The following is a 24,612-nucleotide window of genomic DNA, read 5'->3' as shown; positions in this document are numbered from 1 at the left end:
GTGTGGGACAGAGTGGGGCGGGCGGTAGTTAGTGTGGGGCAGTTAGTGTGGAGCAGGTGGTAGTTAGTGTGGGACAGGCGGTAGTTAGTGTGGGACAGGTGGTAGTGTGGAGCAGGTGGTAGTGTGGAGCAGGTGGTAGTGTGGAGCAGGTGGTAGTTAGGGTGGGACAGGGTAGTTAGTGTGAGGCAGTAAGTGTGTGAGATGTGGTAGTTAGTGTGGGGTATGTGGTAGTGTGGGGCAAACATAAGTTATAGAAGGACATTATTTGGTCAGTTGGTAGTTAGAGAAAGTGAGATGGTGAGGTTGGTAGTTAGACGTCACCACGTTGTAGTTCACTATTGAAAGCTGGTAGCTGGTGTGTTTGTAGAGAAGTTTGGTTTGTCACACATCATGTAGCAATCTGTTTTCTGGAATCTTGGCGAGTGTATCCCTGTGGTGCCAGCCGCTGCTAGTCTGTCTGGACCCTGGCTATCACGCTGTCCCTACGTCTTGCCTGTGGGGCAGGGGATATGCTCCGGTTGTTCCTGAACACGTGACCGGCAGGGGCGCTGCTCTGCGGGGGTGGGGCGGGGCTGTTGGACGGAAGGGGTGGGGCAGCATATGGTTTCTTTTGGTAGAACATGGCGTAGTTTTCCTGGGAAGATGATAAGATATTTAGTTTTAAGTGTACATACTTCAGGTGTATTTAGTTTTAAGTGTACATACTTCAGGTGTATTTAGTTTTAAGTGTACATACTTCAGGTGTATTTAGTTTTAAGTGTACATACTTCAGGTGTATTTAGTTTTAAGTGTACACACTTCAGGTGTATTTAGTTTTAAGTGTACACACTTCCGGTGTATTTAGTTTTAAGTGTACAAACTTCAGGTTTGGAGATATGACTGACTGACTTACCTGATCGTTGTAGACATGACTGATTGACTTAAGCAGCTTCTCGATCCTGTCTGGGAAGTCATCAATGTGGTCACGGGACTTTTCACCTTTAGTTTCGTTGGTCTCGCCATTTTGTTCAGGCGACGCTTCTGATTGGTCGGCAGATCCACCAATCCCCGTCCACTTCTTGAATCTGCGCGGATACAACAAGGTGGTCTATAACTCAACTGACTAGCCAGGTAGGCAGGTCAAATCTAGACACCCATCTAGCAATAGCAATACCTGTGTGAATATTATGGTGTTTCTGTGTGTGGTGGGGGTCGGGCTACAAGACCACCAAGTGACCCACCTGTTTAAACCCTGTATTTCACCGCTGATCTACGTGTTACATGAAGTCAACTCACCTCTGGAGCATCAAGTCAACTCACCTCTGGAGCGTAAAGTCAACTCACCTCTGCAGCATGAAGTCAACTCACCTCTGTAGCATGAAATCAACTCACCTCTGCAGCATGCAGTCAACTCACCTCTGGAGCCTAAAATCAACTCACCTCTGGAGCGTAAAGTCAACTCACCTCTACAGCATCAAGTCAACTGACCTCTGGAGCACCAAGTCAACTGACCTCTGGAGCACCAAGTCAACTGACCTCTGGAGCACCAAGTCAACTGACCTCTGGAGCATCAAGTCAACTCACCTCTGGAGCATGAAGTCAACTCACCTCTGGAGCATCCAGTCAACTCACCGCTGGAGCATCCAGTCAACTCACCTCTGGAGCATCCAGTCAACTCACCTCTGTGGCATGAAGTCAACTCACCTCTGGAGCATCCAGTCAACTCACCTCTGTGGCATGAAGTCAACTCACCTCTGGAGCATCCAGTCAACTCACCTCTGTGGCATGAAGTCAACTCACCTCTGGAGCATCCAGTCAACTCACCTCTGTGGCATGAAGTCAACTCACCTCTGGAGCATCCAGTCAACTCACCGCTGGAGCATGAAGTCAACTCACCTCTGGAGCATCCAGTCAACTCACCTCTGGAGCATGAAGTCAACTCACCTCTGGAGCATGAAGTCAACTCACCTCTAGAGCATGAAGTCAACTCACCTCTGGAGCATGAAGTCAACTCACCTCTGCAGCATGCAGTCAACTCACCTCTGGAGCGTAAAATCAACTCACCTCTGGAGCGTAAAGTCAACTCACCTCTGCAGCGTAAAGTCAACTCACCTCTGCAGCGTAAAGTCAACTCACCTCTGCAGCATGCAGTCAACTCACCTCTGGAGCGTAAAATCAACTCACCTCTGGAGCGTAAAGTCAACTCACCTCTGCAGCGTAAAGTCAACTCACCTCTGCAGCGTAAAGTCAACTCACCTCTGCAGCGTAAAGTCAACTCACCTCTGCAGCATGCAGTCAACTCACCTCTGGAGCGTAAAATCAACTCACCTCTGGAGCGTAAAGTCAACTCACCTCTGCAGCGTAAAGTCAACTCACCTCTGCAGCGTAAAGTCAACTCACCTCTGCAGCATGAAGTCAACTCACCTCTGCAGCATGAAGTCAACTCACCTCTGGAGCATTAAGTCAACTCACCTCTGTAGCATGAAGTCAACTTACCTCTGCAGCATGAAGTCAACTCACCTCTGGAGCGTAAAGTCAACTCACCTCTGGAGCATGAAGTCAACTTACCTCTGCAGCATGAAGTCAACTATCTCAAACTCGTTCCCCTGTTTGCTGACGTCCTCCCTGACGGCCGAGAACGTCTCGTTGAGGATAGAGACGAAGATGTTGACGATGATGAAGCTGACCACGATCACGTACAGGAGGACAAAGATCTGAAACACCAGAGTTGTTGCCCTTGTCAAAATGTACACACAAATTATGTCCCTAAAAGTCAGTTATTGCCCTTGTCACAATATATGAGCATATATAAGTACAACAGGGAATTAGAGAGGACGGAGATGACACCACAAAAAGCCCTCCACCCTCCCCCGGGGTGTGACTTATGTCTAAACACCACCATTTGTACCACCACTATTTAAACCACCACAATTGAACCACCACATTTGAACCACCACATTTGAACCACCACACTTGACCCCAAGCTGAGCTGTGCAAGCACATGGTCTTCTGCCTCACATTAACAATCACAGATAGAAGGGAGGAACGGGTCGTCGTGTGAGGGAAATGTCCTACCTGAGACAGGTACGGCTCCGTCATAATCATGGAGTAGATGTCGAACTTGCCCATCATCATCAAGACTGTGGTGACGACAGCGGAGATGAAGCTGGCGTAGCCGATGTCGATGTGCATGAAGGTCAGGTAGAAGAGCTGGGTGAAGGCCATGAAGACGATGGTGAAGATGAGGCCGAAGTGGAGCAGGCCTTTGGCGCTGTGCTGCAAGATGGAGGACAGCATGGAGATCTTCCTGTTGAACCTGTTGGTAAACAACCGTGTTACTATGGTAACTAAACAAGATGGACGACAGCATGGAGATCTTCCTGTTGAACCTGTTGATAAACAACCGTGTTACTATGGTAACTAAACAAGATGGAGGACAGCATGGAGATCTTCCTGTTGAACCTGTTGGTAAACAACCGTGTTACTATGGTAACTAAACAAGATGGACGACAGCATGGAGATCTTCCTGTTGAACCTGTTGATAAACAACCGTGTTACTATGGTAACTAAACAAGATGGAGGACAGCATGGAGATCTTCCTGTTGAACCTGTTGGTAAACAACCGTGTTACTATGGTAACTAAACAAGATGGACGACAGCATGGAGATCTTCCTGTTGAACCTGTTGATAAACAACCGTGTTACTATGGTAACTAAACAAGATGGAGGACAGCATGGAGATCTTCCTGTTGAACCTGTTGGTAAACAACCGTGTTACTATGGTAACTAAACAAGATGGACGACAGCATGGAGATCTTCCTGTTGAACCTGTTGGTAAACAACCGTGTTACTATGGTAACTAAACAAGATGGACGACAGCATGGAGATCTTCCTGTTGAACCTGTTGGTAAACAATCGTGTTACTATGGTAACTAAACAAGATGGACGACAGCATGGAGATCTTCCTATTGTACCTGTTGGTAAACAACCGTGTTACTATGGTAACTAAACAAGATGGACGACAGCATGGAGATCTTCCGGTTGAACCTGTTGGTAAACAACCGTGTTACTAGGGTAACTAAACAAGATGGACGACAGCATGGAGATCTTCCTGTTGAACCTGTTGGTAAACAACCGTGTTACTATGGCAACTAAACAAGATGGACGACAGCATGGAGATCTTCCTGTTGAACCTGTTGGTAAACAACCGTGTTACTATGGTAACTAAACAAGATGGACGACAGCATGGAGATCTTCCTGTTGAACCTGTTGGTAAACAACCGTGTTACTATGGTAACTAAACAAACATATTGTATATGTAGTAGTTAAACAAACTAACTGCAACTCGTTGTTCCTTGGTCTAAAATGTGTTCATCATATAACATGTACACAACTTATTGTGTTTACTGTACAAGTGCTGACATGATAGACTGAACAAAATCTTGAAACCTACCTATGAGGAAGCCATACGAGATGAAACCTACCTTAAAAGCTTGAGGAACTTGAGTGTGGCGAAGAAGACGAGGAAACCATACGAGATGAAACCCACCTTAAAAGCTTGAGGAACTTGAGTGTGGCGAAGCAGACAAGGAAACCATACGAGATGAAACCTACCTTAAAAGTTTGAGGAACTTGAGTGTGGCGAAGAAAACGAGGAATCCGATCATATAGGAGAACATCTCGTTCCAGTAGCCGACATATTGGAACTTGATATAACCGTTCCCATGGGTCGACTGAATGGGAGATCAAATGTCAAGTTTGTGACAAGTCGGATACAACTTGATGACAAGTTTTATATAAACACCTACAAATACTTAAGTTTCGAACGATTTTACTGATACTATAAGCTAATGCCTAGGTTGAATCAAACAACGAAGTGGACAGAGCCTGACCTTGAAGGAGGAGGTAAGGTCGTTGGTGACAAAAAGTCTGTAGAAGTAGATGACGATGGCGGCGAGGCTCATGGCGATGATGCCGACCTCCACCAGGTTCCAGAAACTGGTAAAGTAGGTCAGCCTGGACTTGTAGAGTTCCCTCCCCTCGCGGATGATGAAAAACAGGGTGAATATCAGGTAGATCACCTGCAATTGTAAACATTAGGTCAGACACCTGCAGAGGTCAACATTAGGTCAGACACCTGCAGAGGTCAACATAGGTCAGACACCTGTAGAGGTCAACATAGGTCAGACACCTGTAGAGGTCAACATTAGGTCAGACACCTGCAGAGGTCAAGATTAGGTCAGACACCTGCAGAGGTCAACATTTGGTCAGACACCTGCAGAGGTAAACATTAGGTCAGACATAAACATTAGGTCAGACACCTGCAGAGGTCAACATTTGGTCAGACACCTGCAGAGTTAAACATTAGGTCAGACATAAACATTAGGTCAGACACCTGCAGAGGTCAACATTAGGTCAGACATAAACATTAGGTCAGACACCTGCAGAGGTCAACATTTGGTCAGACACCTGCAGAGTTAAACATTAGGTCAGACATAAACATTAGGTCAGACACCTGCAGAGGTCAACATTAGGTCAGACACCTGCATAGGTCAACATTAGGTCAGACACCTGCAGAGGTCAACATTAGGTCAGACACCTACAGAGGTCAACATTAGGTCAGACACCTGCATAGGTCAACATTAGGTCAGACACCTGCAGAGGTCAACATTAGGTCAGACACCTGCAGAGGTCAACATTAGGTCAGACACCTGCAGAGGTCAACATTAGGTCAGACATAAACATTAGTTCAGACACCTGCAGAGGTCAACATTAGGTCAGACACCTGCAAAGGTCAACATTAGGTCAGAGGTCAAGATTAGAACGAGGTGACTGACCTCACAAGCCAGCTGGAACAACATGGCTGACGACATGTAGGGTAGCAACATGGCCGGCTCGAACCTGTAGGTCTGGACGATGCCGCCACTCGGGTCAAACTCTGCCAGGATGGTGCTGATGGCGAACAGGTTCACCTGCAGGTTCAAAGGTCAGGTCATTATGTACGGTTCAGGTTAGATACAATGTGTAAGTAAACAATTTTGGAGACTTAAAACTAATATAAAAAACCTTTATTGCAAAAAGATTTTAAATGCACTGAAAATAAGAAAATAAAACTAATCTTTCTTTCATAAAAGCTTTGGTTGCTGAAATATATAAAAGATTTCATGAGCGACCAAAGCTTTTATGAAAGAAAGAAATTTTTACAAGCTTTTATTTAACGCTTCCTCAACAAGTCTGTCGGTCTGCATAGATCGAAACGCCCGAGCGAAATTTCTGGCACTTCTGACAGATTCATTCATTTTATTATTAATTTTTTTATGAATTAATTAAAATTTTGTCCAAATAAGTAGGCATGACAAATGATCTCAGGACAAATGTCCCAGACAAATTATCTCACGGACAAATGATCTCAGGACAAATTATCTCAAGGACAAACCCACAAACAAACAGACGCTGCGAACTAAATAATTGCTTGTAAAAATGTCATTTACTAAACTGTCATATAATTAACAGCTAGCAAACAGCCAGGTGTAAACCTACCTGAGGGTTGTGGGGACAGCCAGGTGTAAACCTACCTGAGGGTTGTAGACCGTGAACTCCACAAAGACAGCCCTGGTGTATCTATCTATCCACCTCTCGGCCTCCAGTCTGTTGAAGGTCTCCACCAGATCGGACTTTGACCCGTTCAGTGCTGCCACGTAGCCACCCCCCGAGTACATGCTCAGCACCCCCCAGTAGGGGTAGCCATTCAGCTCTGAGGAGTCCCTGTGAGAGTAGCATGTAGCATCATACACATACACGTATATTTTTAAGATCCCCCAGTATTAAAATTTCACCCGCCCCAAGAGTACTAAATAATATACTTCTAGTCGTAAGCCCATCCCACAAACCCCCAACCCCCACACAGTACCTGTAAATGTACCCCACATCCCACACAATACCTGTAAATGTACCACACACCCCCCACACTTCCTGTAAATGTACCACACCCCCCACTGCATGTAAGTACCACACACCCCCATAAACACCCCCACACACCCCCTCCCACAGTACCTGTAAATGTACCACACACCACACCCCCACACAGTACCTGAAAATGTACAACACCCCCACACAACCCCCACACAACCCCACACAACCCCCACACACCCCACCCCACACAGTACCTGTAAATGTACCACACCCCCCACCCCACACAGTACCTGTAAATGTACCACACCCCCACACAACCCCCACATCCCCCCACACAGTACCTGTAAATGTACCACACCCCCACACACCCCCACACAGTACCTGTAAATGTACCACACCCCCACACACCCCCACACAGTACCTGTAAATGTACCACACCCCCACACACCCCCACACAGTACCTGTAAATGTACCACACCCCCACACACCCCCACACAGTACCTGTAAATGTACCACACCCCCACACACCCCCACACAGTACCTGTAAATGTACCACACCCCCACATCCCCCCACACAGTACCTGTAAATGTACCACACCCCCACACACCCCCACACAGTACCTGTAAATGTACCACACCCCCACACACCCCCACACAGTACCTGTAAATGTACCACACCCCCACACACCCCCACACAGTACCTGTAAATGTACCACACCCCCACACACCCCCACACAGTACCTGTAAATGTACCACACCCCCACATCCCCCCACACAGTACCTGTAAATGTACCACACCCCCACACACACCCCCACACAGTACCTGTAAATGTACCACACCCCCACACAACCCCCACATCCCCCCACACAGTACCTGTAAATGTACCACACCCCCACACACCCCCTCCCACAGTACCTGTAAATGTACCACACACCACACCCCCACACAGTACCTGAAAATGTACAACACCCCCACACAACCCCCACACACCCCCACACACAACCCCCACACCCCCACCCCCACACAGTACCTGTAAATATACTCCTCTGCCGTGTTAGCTGCCCCCCGACCCAGCGCCTTCCCCCACCCTGGGGTGTACGAGTTTTCCTCCTGGTCGAGCATGTCGTACATGACGTTACATTCTCTGATGATTCCCCGGACAGCGTCGGGAACCTTGCACTGGTCTGTCGGGGAACAGGGAACATGATGTTAGTAACAAGACAGGGAACATGAGGTTAGGAACAAGACAGGGAACATGATGTTAGGAACAAGACAGGGAACAGGGAACATGAGGTTAGAACAAGACAGGGAACAGGGAACATGAGGTTAGGAACAAGACAGGGAACATGAGGTTAGGAACAAGACAGGGAACATGAGGTTAGGAACAAGACAGGGAACATGAGGTTAGGAGCAAGACAGGGAACATGAGGTTAGAAATAAGACAGGGAACAAGGAACATGAGGTTAGGAACAAAAAATTTCCTGTAGTACAAGTCTATAAAAATATAATGACTATTGTTTGCTTTATAGGCCGTAGATTTGGTTTACTAGTTCAATCATTTGTGTCATGTAATGGATATTCTATTTTTTATCTTTATAAGTTTAGGTTAGAGTCTAACCATTCGACTTTGACAAGTTTAGACGTAACCTGTACTACACAAGTTAGTCTTTAACCTGGCTAACCGTAACTTGACAAAGTCTTAGAATGCTAACAAAGTGACCAGTCACTAACAAAGTGGCCAACCACCAACAAAGTGGCCAGCCACTAACAAAGTGGCCAGCCAATAACAAAACAATTACTTTTTTTAACACGTAGCTGTCGGATGGTGGCGTATCCCAGAATCCTGGACACCTTGTCGTTGATGTAGGCCCGCAGGAGCAGCGGCGGGTACCCGTTAGAGTAGGGACCCGCTCTCAGCCCGTTCACCAGTCCAGAGCGGGTCCAGTCCCAGAAGTCTTTAGCGTTTTTCAGCTGAAAATTTGAACACATCCGTCAACAGTCAGGTCATTTGTTTAGTCACTGAGTGACTAAGCTAGACATGTGAACACGTGACTAACTTGTTATTTGATGCCCGTATTTTTTTCTCCAGGTCGATAATTAATTAATTAATTGTTAGACTGTATCTATATGTTACCTACATTGCTCTAAGAGCAGAGTTCCAAGCCCCCCCCCCCCCCCCCCCCTCCCCCCACGTCGAAGACAGTCTACCGGTCCCCATCCCTTCGAACGAAATGGAATTTTTATAGAAAACATATACTTTTACCAGTGTCCGCCCCTCCCCCCGAAAATATCAAGTGCCCCCCCCCCCCCGAAAAAAGTCTGAAAGAAACACTGTCTAAGAGTGACCTCAGCGCGACCTAAGCATGACCTAAGCGTGACCTAACCCTGACCTAAGCATGACCTAAGCATGACCTAACCTTACCTAAGCATGACCTAAGCGTGACCTAACCCTGACCTAAGCATGACCTAAGCATGACCTAACCTTACCTAAGCATGACCTAACCCTGACCTACCCCTGACCTAAGCATGACCTAAACGTGACCTAAGCATGACCTAACCCTGACCTAACCCTGACCTAATCATAACCCCTGTATGACCTACCCCATAGAAATCTATGTCTGACTCAAGGTTCTCAATAAAGACCCGCTTCATGTTGTTCTTGTACAGGAAGTTGCCAGCGCCCAGTTGACGGTAGGAGATGACCATCAGGATCCACAGGAAGAACGAGTAGATGATGACCTTGGGGGGAGACAACAAATGACCTTCAACATTTGTACTCGACCTTGAACATTTGAGCTGAGTGAACTCAGGGTTTTTACACTTCAGCTTAAAAATTTTACCTTCAACATGACAAGTTTACCCTCCTATGACAATTTTACCTCCCCTATGACAAGTTTACCCTCCTATGACAATTTTACCTCCCCTATGACAAGTTTACCTCCCGTATGACAAGTTTACCTCTCGTATGATGGCCCACATCTGGATCTCCTTCATCCTGGTGGCTCTCAGTCTCTCCAGCATCTGAGGGTCGGGCGGTTTGTAGCCGATCTTACGGGGTCTGGTCGCTGCAACCACTGGGGTGGGGGAGGGGGGGGAGATATTTGTTAATCTGGAGTCTAGCAAACAAAGATATATCCTAGCATTAAACCACTGGACCACACAACTGTACCTACCATTGGACCACCCTAACTCTACTGCACCTACCATCGCTGTGCAACAGTTCACTGTCGGGGTCGACCTGTGGCTGCTCCTCGTCATCGTCTTCGTCCTCTTCCTCGTTGCTGGGGTTTTTGAAGATAAGGGAGAGCACCATAGCAAACAGGAACACCTGGAATAAAGGGAGAGAATCATAGCAAACAAGAACACCTGGAATAAAGGGAGAGAACCATAGCAAACAAGAACACCTGGAATAAAGGGAGAGAACCATAGCAAACAAGAACACCTGGAATAAAGGGAGAGACATTAATGACAGGAACACCTGGAATAAAGGGAGAGAATCATAGCAAACAGGAACACCTGGAATAAAAGGAGAGAACAATGGCAAACAGGAACACCTGGAATAAAGGGAGAGAATCATGGCAAACAGGAACACCTGGAATAAAAGGAGAGAATCATGGCAAACAGGAACACCTGGAATAAAAGGAGAGAACAATGACAAAAAGGAATAAAGGGAGAGAATCATAGCAAACAGGAACACCTGGAATAGAGAGAGACATTAATGACAGAAACACCTGGAATAAAGGGAGAGCATCATGGCAAACAGAAACACCTGGAATAAAAAGAGAGAATCATGGCAAACAGGAACACCTGGAATAAAGGGAGAGAACAATGGCAAACAGGAACACCTGGAATTAAGGGAGAGAACAATGGCAAACAGGAACACCTGGAATAAAGGGAGAGAACCATAGCCAGGGTTCGTACTGCTTTTTGAAAATGAAATTCCAGACTTTTTCCAGACATTTTCCAGACTTTTTTGGAAAAATTCCAGACTTTAGACAGATAATGTGTTAGCGAATAATTTTTTTAAAATGCAATATTTGTACTGTCATTATAATTACTTATACTAAATTGACATTTATTTTAGACAATTGAGCTATATTCATAGTAAACTTTCTCTAGTTTGCCTACTCCACCCTACCTAAAATTTTAATAATTAAAATAATTGATTAAAATGATGCAACTGTTTTGTTTCCAACATTAGACTTATGTAATCTGTTCCTGATCTAATTGCTTATGTTTTCAATTAAACTATCATTAAAATGGTATTGCATAATAGTGAGAGTTAATTACTTTAAAGAATTATAATGTAATGTATTAATTTAGGTCTGCTCTTGTTAAGTAGCCTAAATAAATATAGGCTACTTGTAAAAAAAAATGTGGAGCAAAAAATAAAATAAAAATCATTCACTGTTTGTGCTTATAGTAATAGCTGAGAAACAGGTCTGCAATAAAAAAAAGTTGCCGGTATCCTTCTTTCTCCCCCCCCCCCCTCCCCCACAGACACGACACGGTGAAGGGGTCACTGTGAGGTCATAGTAGTCTAGACTTCAGTATGCCTGTTTAATACGTCATAACATGAACTGTGCTGTGACTTATACCCCCTCCCCCACTCTACTTACTAAGCGGTACCAACTACGCACTTGGGGTCACGGTGAGTTCACACAAGTGACCGATGTTAAAAGGAGGGGCGGGGTAGTAACTTTAATCGTCAGCATTTGCAAAGATTTCAAAAACAGTTTAATGGAAGGTGGATTAAAATTAAAGGGGTCATCCATTTATGACGTACACATGGATGTGATTACATTCTAAAACAAACATAAAACGTGTATCTTGCGAGTAGAATGTAAAATTAAGACGACTGTGCTGGTGTTTTAAAAACCCATCACAGCGTGTAAATAAAACACGGTATTTATATCTGCCCTAACATTATTGCAAGAGCGTGTCGTCACACTTTATAAAACCCTCCTCCCGACTTTCCGGAGTGTGACGTCATTTATGGACGACTCCTAAATAAAAAATAGTACCTCTTTGGTAAGCTGAAGCAAACAGAAATACAGGTATGAACCCAAGGAGGCCTTGCGACTTATTAATCTTATAAATGTTAATATTAATCCAAAGTAAGTGAACGCGGTGTGGACAGAGGGGGGGGGGGGGGAAGGGGGGGAGGTCTAAAATCCGAAAAATTGTTGTAAGTCATAAATGGATGACGCCTTACATACTGATAAATTATATCTAAGCTACCACTCACACATCCTCCCCCCCCCCCCCATATTTTTTTTATGACTGCTGCATGCAAACTCAAACGATGAAAAAATAGCGGGTAAAATCGAGAGCCTAACAATCATGACGGCGATCATTCTTTTATTAAACCACAATTGTAAGTACTTGTAACACATTCACACGGTCAGTCGTGCCACAAAATATCCTTTCCCTCCCTTCCCCTCTTCTCCCAATGACGTAGTAACTGAGCATTTTTTCTGCGAACCAGCGAAAAAACGTCACAACAAACATAGTGTAAACCCGCGCGATAGCGCGGGAAAAAAAATTGGAGTAAATTCACTTAAAAATAGCAATTTTTTAAGTTGGAAAATAGGGACTACGAAGTTTTGTTTCTAAAACTAGATTCCAGACTTTTTCCAGACTTTTAAAAAATCCTGCCCAAAAACTAGCGATTTTCCAGACTTTTTTAAGTCTTAAATTCACTTTTCGAAATTCAAGACTTTTTCCAGACTTTCCAGACTGCGTACGAACCCTGCATAGCAAACAGGAACACCTGGAATAAAGGGAGAGCATCATGGCAAACAGGAACACCTGGAATAAAGGGAGAGAACCATAGCAAACAGGAACACCTAGAATAAAGGGAGAGAACCATGGCAAACAGGAACACCTAGAATAAAGGGAGAGAACCATGGCAAACAGGAACACCTGGAATAAAGGGAGAGAACCATAGCAAACAGGAACACCTAGAATAAAGGGAGAGAACTATGGCAAAAAAGAACATCTAGAATAAAGGGAGAGCATCATGGCAAACAGGAACACCTAGAATAAAGGGAGAGCATCATGGCAAACAGGAACACCTGGAATAAAGGGAGAGAACCATGGCAAACAGGAACACCTGGAATAAAGGGAGAGAACCATAGCAAACAGGAACACCTAGAATAAAGGGAGAGAACTATGGCAAAAAAGAACATCTAGAGGACAACAAGGAATGGACTGGGCTGCCCATTGCAGGACTACTAAGAGCAACAGAGAACTGAGACAGATGGCAGAAAATGATGAGATAATTTACTGTGGTACCCTTAAGACCCCAATAAGGGTTATGGGACGATAGGCTGATAGATCGATGATCTGCTTAAGCCGACTAATTAACTGACCTTAATTGGCTGGGTAATGAAGACAGACGTGAAGAAGGAGACCAGGAGTGACGTGATCCACTTCCGGCACGTCTCGTCCTTGAAGGAGATGCCGTAGAAGATCACCATGACAACGGAACCAAGGGTGACAATCCACAGCAGGATCCAGGCGATGATGCTGAAATACCAGGGCAGCTCGAACTTCTGGGGAGATGAGAGGTCAAGGTCGGGGATCAAAGGTCAAGGTCGTGTGATCAGAGGTCAAGGTCACGTGGTCAGAGGTCAAGGTCACGTGGTCAGAGGTCAGAGTTCACGGTGTCTGGGTCATGTCATTGTCTCAATGCGGTCACTAGTCAAGGTCAAAAGTCGCGTTCTCAAGGTCAGATGCCAAGTGAAAAGTAGTTGTAAACTGTAGCTGTATATCATTGCTGTAAATTGTTGCTGTAAAAACATGTAAATACGAGCCCACCTTTTTCTTCTTCGGGGTCAGCTGTTCTGTGGAGGCGTACGACATGCCCGTGGGGGGTCGGGAGTCTGTGGCGTAGGGGTCTTTGGGGAGGGTGGGGGTCTTGGACACGCTGAAGATACTGCTGACCTGTGGGGTAAGGCAAGGTTGGGCTAGTGGTTGATGATGACATGACACAACAATGACATAACAATATTGACATGACATTGACACAATACTCACATGATACCAGCATGATAATGTGACCATACTGACATGAAACTGACATGACAAGTGTGACATGGACACAACACTGACATGACAAATGTGACATGGACACAATACTGACATGACTGCATGAATCAGCTGAAACCCCACGAGTTAAAGCCCCACCTCTGGTTTGACGTCATTGATTGAGGCCTGCTTGTTGTTTTCAATCACCTCCTTAATAGCCAGGTCTATGCGGGAGGGGCGCTTGTGGTGGGGGCGGGCCTTCCTGAACAGGTAGATGAGCAGGAAGTTGACGGGGAAGACGATTAGGTTGCTCACCACGCCGATGAAGATCTGCAAGACACGACAACAACAGACCATTGGTTTCTGACGCTAAGATCGATGCTGCTCCAATACTCACTTCTGTTATTCAATTACTCGATTCTTCTATTTTCATAAAATCACATAAGGACAAAATAGCATCTAATATCGAAGTAATGTCTGCGGTAAGTGTCAATGTGTTATTTCTGCGGTTAGGATAATTCTTGAGGGTCATGTGGTATAGAATTACTATTAGGGTTAAGGTAAGGGACATGAATAAGGTATCGAATTCAGCAAAATGAAATAGAATCGAATACAGCCCGTTGTCGAGATGGCGATATATCTGTAGGTTCAAGCAATGATTTTTGTTTTAGAATTGAAAATGGAATCATACATCAACATCTCAGATCGGCCAAAATTCTAATAGTTGTATTACGTCACGCGATCTGAGTCTTTAGGCTAGTGATATTGTCACCTGTTCAACATATCACAATGTCAAATTGTCACCGTGTCACCATTTTATACCCTGTCACAATATCATCGTGTCACCATGTTATAACGTCACCATATCTCCTTGTCACCATATCACCGTGTCACCATATCGCCAAGTCACCATATCATCGTGTCAACATGTTATAACGTCACCGTATCTCCTTGTCACCATATCACCGTATCACCATATCACCAAGTCACCATATCACCAAGTCACCATATCACCGTATCACCATATCACCGTGTCACCATATCACCAAGTCACCATATCACCGTGTCACCATATCACAAAGTCACCATATCACCGTGTCACCATATCACCAAGTCACCATATCACCAAGTCACCATATCACCAAGTCACCATATCACCAAGTCACCATATCACCAAGTCACCATATCACCAAGTCACCATATCACCAAGTCACCATATCACCAAGTCACCATATCACCAAGTCACCATATCACCAAGTCACCATATCACCAAGTCACCGTATCACCAAGTCACCATATCACCGTATCACCCTACCTGTAAACGTGTGAAGACCACTCACCTGTTCAGGTGCGATGGAGAAGGGCCCAAAGCTAAAAGAGCTGCTGCTTGTTTCACCTGTACCTGAGGTCGATGTCCTGTAGAACATGGCGTTGGCCAGCATGCTGACATACAGCAGACACAGACAGCAGGACACTCTCTGTAGGACAGGATAAATAAGTGTGACATAACTGTAGATAGGTAAACCTTGACTGGCAGGTGACTTACCTGCAGGCAGTTAAATCTTGACTGGCAGGTAACTTACCTGCAGACAGGTAAAAGTTGACTGGCAGGTGACTTACCTGTAAGCAGGTAAACCTTAACTGGCAGGTGACTTACCTGTAAGCAGGTAAACCTTAACTGGCAGGTGACTTACCTGCAGGCAGGTAAACCTTGACTGGCAGGTGACTTACCTGTAAGCAGGTAAACCTTAACTGGCAGGTGACTTACCTGTAAGCAGGTAAACCTTGACTGCGGGGGACGGGCCACAACAGAGAACCACAGATGTCCATCGACCAGATTTTTCCTGCTCCGCTCACCAAACTGGTAGCTGAAGTCACCCAGCTGTTCACGTGACGCTGCTGGGATGACGCGGTCAATCTGGTGGTGGGAGACACGTCATCAGTCACCAACACCACCATAACATCGGTATACATCAGCACCACAACATCATCATTCACCAACACCACCATAACATCAGCATTCATCAACAACACCACAACATCAGCATAGATCAACACAACCATAACATCGGCATACATCACCATCACAACAGCAGTATACATTACCACAACCACATCACCATACATCAACACCACCACAACATCAGCATTCATCAACAACACCACAACATCGGCATACATCAACAACACCACATCAACATTTTGTTACATCGCATGGACTCGACGTGGCTGTACGTCGCATTTATTCTCAGTGCATTGTGTGGGTTAGGGATCGTGTAAGTGTAAGGATGTGGGTTAGGGTTGAGGCTGGTGTAAGTGTAAGGATGTGGGTTAGGGTTGAGGCTGGTGTAAGTGTAAGGATGGTGTAAGTGTCACTGACCTGACCATCGTCCTCCTCCACAGCGAACCACCTGTTGGCAATAAACACCTGTTTGACGTCAGTCTGTACGTCCCTCACGATGATATAGTTCAGGTACCAGGAGGCGAACTTGCCACGCCCAGAATTGTCATGCCAGATGCGCATGAAGTTCAGGTAACCCAGGGGTCTACGGACAAACACAGGTAAACATTTCAGGTAATCCAGGGGTCTACAGACAAGCACAGGTAAACAATTCAGGTAACCCAGGGGTCTACAGACAAGTACAGGTAAACAATTAAGGTCTAGTGATGACTGTTACAGGTGACCATAGTTTGGTTAGGCTCTACAGTTTTACAGGTGAGATATTTAAACTGTACGAGTATCTTGAATTATTTCATCCTGTTACTCACCTGGGAACAGACATGAGGAACCAACTGACTCACCTGGGAACAGACATGAGGAACCCATCCAGTTGCCCCCTCCGGAAGATTTTCCGTTTGCTGTCGGTGAAAACTCGCGCGTCGCTTTCGTCGTCTTCGCCAGATAGCACAAAACACACCTGAGGTCAGAGCAACATGTCAAAGGTCAGAGCAACATGTCAAAGTTCAGCCCTTGCCTTACAGGTCAGTCTAACACCTAATGACAGCATTAACCACACAAACACGAGTCCCTAGTAACCCCACATATAAATGACACAAAGACCTCACAGAGAAACGTCTAGAACCTTACCTGAGAATCAGTGCCAGCGTTTCTCCTAAAGCCGGTCGAGACAATGATCTCATAAAAGTATCGGTCCTTGGGGTCATTGTCTGCTAGTGGGGCGATGCCAAGCTGGAACAAAAGTTTAGGATTTGTTGACAAAAGTTTAGGATTTGTTGGCAACAATCGTGGAGAAATCTTTTATTTTAGCTGCAACAAAAGTTTAGGATTTGTTGACAACAGTCGAGGAGAAATCTTTTATTTTAGCTGAAACAAAAGTTTAGGATTTGTTGACAAAAGTTTAGGATTTGTTGGCAACAATCGTGGAGAAATCTTTTATTTTAGCTGCAACAAAAGTTTAGGATTTGTTGACAACAGTCGAGGAGAAATCTTTTATTTTAGCTGAAACAAAAGTTTAGGATTTGTTGACAAAAGTTTAGGATTTGTAGACAACAATCGAGGAGAAATCTTTTATTTTAGCTCGAACAAAAGTTTAGGATTTGTTGACAAAAGTTTAGGATTTGTAGACAACAATCGAGGAGAAATCTTTTATTTTAGCTGGAACAAAAGTTTAGGATTTGTTGACAAAAGTTTAGGATTTGTTGACAAAAGTTTAGGATTTGTTGAGGAGAAATCTTTTATTTTAGCTGGAACAAAAGTTTAGGATTTGTTGAGGAGAAATCTTTTATTTTAGCTCGAACAAAAGTTTAGGATTTGGTGACAAAAGTTTAGGATTTGTAGACAACAATCGAGGAGAAATCTTTTATTTTAGCTGGAACAAAAGTTTAGGATTTGTTGACAACAGTCGAGGAGAAATCTTTTATTTTAGCTGAAACAAAAGTTTAGGATTTGTTGAGGAGAAATCTTTTATTTTAGCTGGAACAAAAGTTTAGGATTTGTTGACAAAAGTTTAGGATTTGTTGACAAAAGTTTAGGATTTGTAGACAACAATCGAGGAGAAATCTTTTATTTTAGCTCGAACAAAAGTTTAGGATTTGGTGACAAAAGTTTAGGATTTGTAGACAACAATCGAGGAGAAATCTTTTATTTTAGCTGAAACAAAAGTTTAGGATTTGTTGAGGAGAAATCTTTTATTTTAGCTCGAACAAAAGTTTAGGATTTGGTGACAAAAGTTTAGGATTTGTAGACAACAATCGAGGAGAAATCTTTTATTTTAGCTGGAACAAAAGTTTAGGATTTGTTGACAAAAGTTTAGGATTTGTAGACAACAATCGAGGAGAAATCTTTTATTTTAGCTGGAACAAAAGTTTAGGATTTGTTGACAAAAGTTTAGGATTTGTTGACAAAAGTTTAGGATTTGTAGACAACAATCGAGGAGAAATCTTTTATTTTAGCTCGAACAAAAGTTTAGGATTTGTTGACAAAAGTTTAGGATTTGTAGACAACAATCGAGGAGAAATCTTTTATTTTAGCTCGAACAAAAGTTTAGGATTTGTTGACAACAGTCGAGGAGAAATCTTTTATTTTAGCTGAAACAAAAGTTTAGGATTTGGTGACAACAGTCGAGGAGAAATCTTTTATTTTAGCTTAAACAAAAGTTTAGGATTTGTTGAGGAGAAATCTTTTATTTTAGCTGGAACAAAAGTTTAGGATTTGTTGACAAAAGTTTAGGATTTGTTGACAACAATTGAGGAGAAATCTTCCTGTCACCAAACAACAAATGTACCGCCTACCGTCTCAGAAATCTGTCACCAAACAACAAACTCCCGCCTACCGTCTCAGAAATCTGTCACCAAACAACAAACCCCCGCCTACCGTCTCAGAAATCTTCCTGTCACCAAACAACAAATTCCCGCCTACCGTCTCAGAAATCTTCCTGCCCCCAAACAACAAATTCCCGCCTACCGTCTCAGAAATCTTCCTGTCCCCAAACAACAAATTCCCGCCTACCGTCTCAGAAATCTTCCTGTCACCAAACAACAAATTCCCGCCTACCGTCTCAGAAATCTTCCTGTCCCCAAACTACAAATTCCCGCCTACCGTCTCCGAAATCTACCTGTCACCAAACAAATTCCCGCCTACCGTCTCAGAAATCTTCCTGTCACCAAACAACACATTCCCGCCTACCGTCTCAGAAATCTACCTGTCACCAAACAACAAACCCCCGCCTACCGTCTCAGAAATCTACCTGTCACCAAACAACATACCCCCGCCTACCGTCTCAGAAATCTGTCACCAAACAACAAACTCCCGCCTACCGTCTCAGAAATCTGTCACCAAACAACAAATTCCCGCCTACCGTCTCAGAAATCTTCCTGTCACCAAACAACAAATTCCCGCCTACCGTCTCAGAAATCTTCCTGTCACCAAACAACAAATTCCCGCCTACCGTCTCCGAAATCTACCTGTCACCAAACAAATTCCCGCCTACCGTCTCAGAAATCTTCCTGTCACCAAACAACAAATTCCCGCCTACCGTCTCAGAAATCTTCCTGTCCCCAAACTACAAATTCCCGCCTACCGTCTCCGAAATCTACCTGTCACCAAACAAATTCCCGCCTACCGTCTCAGAAATCTGTCACCAAACAACAAATTCCCGCCTACCATCTCAGAAATCTACCTGTCACCAAACAACAAATTCCCGCCTACCGTCTCAGAAATCTTCCTGCCCCCAAACAACAAATTCCCGCCTACCGTCTCAGAAATCTTCCTGTCCCCAAACAACAAATTCCCGCCTACCGTCTCAGAAATCTTCCTGTCCCCAAACAACAAATTCCCGCCTACCGTCTCAGAAATCTTCCTGTCCCCAAACAACAAATTCCCGCCTACCGTCTGAGAAATCTTCCTGTCCCCAAACAACAAATTCCCGCCTACCGTCTCGGAAATCTTCCTGTCCCCAAACAACAAATTCCCGCCTACCGTCTCAGAAATCTTCTTGTCACCAAACAACAAATTCCCGCCTACCGTCTGAGAAATCTTCCTGTCCCCAAACAACAAATTCCCGCCTACCGTCTCGGAAATCTTCCTGTCCCCAAACAACAAATTCCCGCCTACCGTCTCAGAAATCTTCCTGTCCCCAAACAACAAATTCCCGCCTACCGTCTCACAAATCTGTCCCCAAACAACAAATTCCCGCCTACCGTCTCACAAATCTACCTGTCCCCAAACAACAAATTTCCCGCCTACCGTCTCAGAAATCTACCTGTCACCAAACAACAAATTCCCGCCTACCGTCTCAGAAATCTACCTGTCACCAAACAACAAATTCCCGCCTACCGTCTCAGAAATCTACCTGTCACCAAACAACAAATTCCCGCCTACCGTCTCAGAAATCTACCTGTCACCAAACAACAAATTCCCGCCTACCGTCTCAGAAATCTACCTGTCACCAAACAACAAATTCCCGCCTACCGTCTCAGAAATCTACCTGTCACCAAACAACAAATTCCCGCCTACCGTCTCAGAAATCTTTCACCAAACAACAAATTCCCGCCTACCATCTCAGAAATCTACCTGTCACCAAACAACAAATTCCCGCCTACCGTCTCAGAAATCTACCTGTCACCAAACAACAAATTCCCGCCTACCGTCTCAGAAATCTTTCACCAAACAACAAATTCCCGCCTACCGTCTCAGAAATCGTCCTGTCACCAAACAACAAATTCCCGCCTACCGTCTCAGAAATCTTCCTGTCCCAAAACAACAAATTCCCGCCTACCGTCTCAGAAATCTTCCTGTCACCAAACAACAAATTCCCGCCTACCGTCTCAGAAATCTACCTGTCACCAAACAACAAATTCCCGCCTACCGTCTCAGAAATCTACCTGTCACCAAACAACAAATTCCCGCCTACCGTCTCAGAAATCTGTCAACAAACAACAAACTCCCGCCTACCGTCTCAGAAATCTTCCTGTCACTAAACAACAAACTCCCGCCTACCGTCTCAGAAATCTACCTGTCAACAAACAACAAACTCCCGCCTACCGTCTCAGAAATCTGTCACCAAACAACAAATTCCCGCCTACCGTCTCAGAAATCTTCCTGTCACTAAACAACAAATTCCCGCCTACCGTCTCAGAAATCTTCCTGTCACCAAACAACAAATTCCCGCCTACCGTCTCAGAAATCTACCTGTCACCAAACAACAAATTCCCGCCTACCGTCTCAGAAATCTACCTGTTACCAAACAACAAACCCCCGCCTACCGTCTCAGAAATCTGTCACCAAACAACAAATTCCCGCCTACCGTCTCAGAAATCTGTCACCAAACAACAAACCCCCGCCTACCGTCTCAGAAATCTGTCACCAAACAACAAATTCCCGCCTACCGTCTCAGAAATCTGTCACCAAACAACAAATTCCCGCCTACCGTCTCAGAAATCTACCTGTCACCAAACAACAAATTCCCGCCTACCGTCTCAGAAATCTTTCACCAAACAACAAATTCCCGCCTACCGTCTCACAAATCTGTCACCAAACAACCAATTCCCGCCTACCGTCTCAGAAATCGTCCTGTCACCAAACAACAAATTCCCGCCTACCGTCTCAGAAATCTTCCTGTCACCAAACAACAAATTCCCGCCTACCGTCTCAGAAATCTTTCACCAAACAACAAATTCCCGCCTACCGTCTCAGAAATCTTCCTGTCACCAAACAACAAATTCCCGCCTACCGTCTCAGAAATCTTTCACCAAACAACAAATTCCCGCCTACCGTCTCACAAATCTGTCACCAAACAACCAATTCCCGCCTACCGTCTCAGAAATCTTCCTGTCACCAAACAACAAAATTCCCGCCTACCGTCTCAGAAATCTTCCTGTCACCAAACAACAAATTTCCCGCCTACCGTCTCAGAAATCTTCCTGTCACCAAACAACAAAATTCCCGCCTACCGTCTCAGAAATCTTCCTGTCACCAAACAACAAATTCCCGCCTACCGTCTCAGAAATCTTCTTGTCCCTGTGCCTGGCCCAGATGGCACCAACCAGGTAGAGGACGCCGGTCAGGATGATGGTGATGTAGATGGTGGGGTTGCTGAGGAAGTCGGCGTGGGCGAAGACGTAGCTCCAGTCGATGGTGTTGGGCACCACCACCCAGCCCCCGGCAAAGGTCGTCAGGTGAGTGCAGTAGCAGACGGTCTTACTCACGTCCGTCTCCCTGCCAACCTGTCAGGACACAGGAGGATTTAATGAACCTAAGTTTGACTCTGTTTAACCACAGGTTTTGTTGTATGTTTAACCACAGATTAAGAGCACAATGTCCCAATGACCTACCACACATCCACTAGCTGACCTACCACACATCCACTAGCTGACCTACCACACATCCACTAGCTGACCTACCACACATCCACTAGCTGACCTACCACACATCCACTAGCTGACCTACCACACATCCACTAGCTGATCTACAAATATCCACTAGCTGACCTACCACACATCCACTAGCTGACCTACCACACATCCACTAGCTGACCTACAAATATCCACTAGCTGACCTACCACACATCCACTAGCTGACCTACCACACATCCATTAGCTGACCTACCACACATCCACTAGCTGACCTACCACACATCCACTAGCTGACCTACCACACATCCACTAGCTGACCTACAAATATCCACTAGCTGACCTACCACACATCCACTAGCTGACCTACCACACATCCACTAGCTGACCTACCACACATCCACTAGCTGACCTACCACACATCCACTAGCTGACCTACCACTAGCTGACCTACCACACATCCACTAGCTGACCTACAAATATCCACTAGCTGACCTACCACACATCCACTAGCTGACCTACCACACATCCACTAGCTGACCTACCACACATCCACTAGCTGACCTACCACACATCCACTAGCTGACCTACAAATATCCACTAGCTGACCTACCACACATCCACTAGCTGACCTACAAATATTCACTAGCTGACCTACAACACATCCACTAGCTGACCTACCACACATCCGTTAGCTGACCTACCACACATCCACTAGCTGACCTACCACACATCCATTAGCTGACCTACCACACATCCATTAGCTGACCTACCACACATCCATTAGCTGACCTACCACACATCCACTAGCTGACCTACCACACATCCACTAGCTGACCTACCACTAGCTGACCTACCACACATCCACTAGCTGACCTACCACACATCCACTAGCTGACCTACCACTAGCTGACCTACCACACATCCACTAGCTGACCTACCACTAGCTGACCTACCACTAGCTGACCTACCACACATCCACTAGCTGACCTACCACTAGCTGACCTACCACACATCCATTAGCTGACCTACCACACATCCATTAGCTGACCTACCACACATCCATTAGCTGACCAGTCGTCCTCGTCGTCTGAGATGGCTAGGCACTGCGTGACGTACTGTCTCATGGAGAACAGGCCCCGGAACGAGTCGGTGCCGTTCTCAAAGCGAGGCAGCGACAGGCAGCCCTCGCTGAGGTCAAGGTCGAACTCCGTGTCGTTGAGCTCGCGGATACCTATGGCCAGCTTACCGGTGAAGTTGCCCAGCACCGTGTTGTCCAGCTGGAACCGGAAGTGGTTCTTATCCGTCTTGTCTAGGGACAGAACCCATAACAGGTAAGACATTGATAGGTGAAATTTGATAAGAAAGACTTTGACAGGATACTGGCAATTAGGACATTGGCAGTTAGGACATTAGCAGTTAAAACATGGGCAGTTAGGACATCGGCAGTTAAGCCAGCACCAGCCCTACCTGTCATGTTGGGCGGCATCAGAAAGACCATGTCGCACTTATCGAACTCTGTAGAGTTGCCAATGCTGGCCAGACCCCCGAGCTTGACCACCAGCAGGAACTGCCGGCCGTCCATGTCCTGGAAGTCCATGTGGAAGGACGAGTGGCTCCTGTTGATGTTCGTCACAAAGTTCATCAAGGTCGCCCAGGACGGGATCATGGGGTTCACGGTCAGGTAGCTGGGTTCAGAGGTTTTGGGGTCACGTGGGATCACAACTTTGACTGGCTCCACGAGATCCTTGACACTCAGCTGGTGGGCAGAGGAGGAGGTTCATTTGTTTTTTAATTCATTCATTAATTAAGCCCCCCCCCCCCCCCGAAAAATTTTTACCGCCCCCCCCCCCCCCCCCCCGAACGGAATGAAATTTATATAATTTATATAGAAAATATATACTTTTAACAGTGTCCGCCCCCCCGAAGAAAGTTTACCGCCCCCCCCCCCCCCCGAAAATTTCAAGTGCCCCCCCCCCCCCGGAGAAAAAAGTCTGGAAGAAACACTGGTCAAGGCCATACCTTAGAGCTGTTGGCGCCGAACAGGTTGATAGAGACGAAGTTGGTGTTGGAGGAGATTCCTTCAGCAGTTTTTGAGTACCTGAGTGGGAAGTTGGTGGACTGGGACACCTGTATGACAGAACAGGCAGTCAGTGCCATGACATGTGTCAGTCAGTGCCATGACATATGTCATCAGTGCCATGACATGACAGTCAGCGCCATGACATATGTCAGTCAGTGATATAACATATAAGTAGCTGCCTACATATACATACATTCACTTGCTGTGTTTATGTAAAGACAAAGCCCCTACCGACACTCCAATAGGTTCACTGCTAGAGCCATTGAGGAAAGTGGTGTTAGGGAGGACTACTCCGC

The 24,612-nt window shown here is 45.5% G+C and overlaps 1 protein-coding gene across 1 annotated transcript; it reads right to left on the bottom strand.

The window, feature by feature from the left end:
• Window positions 1-158: 158 nt before the first annotated feature.
• Window positions 159-24,393, bottom strand: LOC131941309 (polycystin-1-like protein 2). The gene is made up of 25 exons (XM_059300503.1): window positions 24,256-24,393; window positions 23,704-23,992; window positions 23,289-23,545; window positions 21,880-22,107; window positions 17,017-17,113; window positions 16,726-16,846; window positions 16,304-16,469; window positions 15,692-15,841; window positions 15,264-15,401; window positions 14,083-14,253; window positions 13,714-13,839; window positions 13,266-13,448; window positions 10,096-10,219; window positions 9,850-9,965; window positions 9,493-9,630; window positions 8,691-8,862; window positions 7,922-8,075; window positions 6,554-6,743; window positions 5,816-5,950; window positions 4,871-5,059; window positions 4,593-4,711; window positions 3,055-3,295; window positions 2,548-2,693; window positions 893-1,064; window positions 159-634 (listed from the first exon to the last, which is right to left on the bottom strand). Exons 1-25 carry the CDS (start codon window positions 24,391-24,393, stop codon window positions 449-451), a joined length of 4,146 nt encoding a protein of 1,381 aa, XP_059156486.1. The 3' UTR covers window positions 159-448.
• Between the last annotated feature and the right edge of the window lie 219 nt (window positions 24,394-24,612).

This window comes from Physella acuta, unplaced genomic scaffold, assembly GCF_028476545.2.
Source record: "Physella acuta isolate Inbredline_101_S28 unplaced genomic scaffold, ASM2847654v3 ptg000357l, whole genome shotgun sequence".
In the NCBI taxonomy this organism is placed as follows: domain Eukaryota; kingdom Metazoa; phylum Mollusca; class Gastropoda; family Physidae; genus Physella; species Physella acuta.
This window is presented reverse-complemented; position numbering and strand designations above follow the sequence as displayed.

Coding starts and splice junctions, on each gene's coding strand:
- LOC131941309 (XM_059300503.1), bottom strand. CDS start 24,393: ATGGCACTGACTGCCTGTTCTGTCATACAGGTGTCCCAGTCCACCAAC. Junction 16,847..17,016: donor GAGAAACGCTGGCACTGATT/CTCAGGTAAGGT, acceptor TGTTGCTCTGAC/CTCAGGTGTGTTTTGTGCTA. Junction 10,220..13,265: donor TCATTACCCAGCCAATTAAG/GTCAGTTAATTA, acceptor CCTTTATTCCAG/GTGTTCCTGTTTGCTATGGT.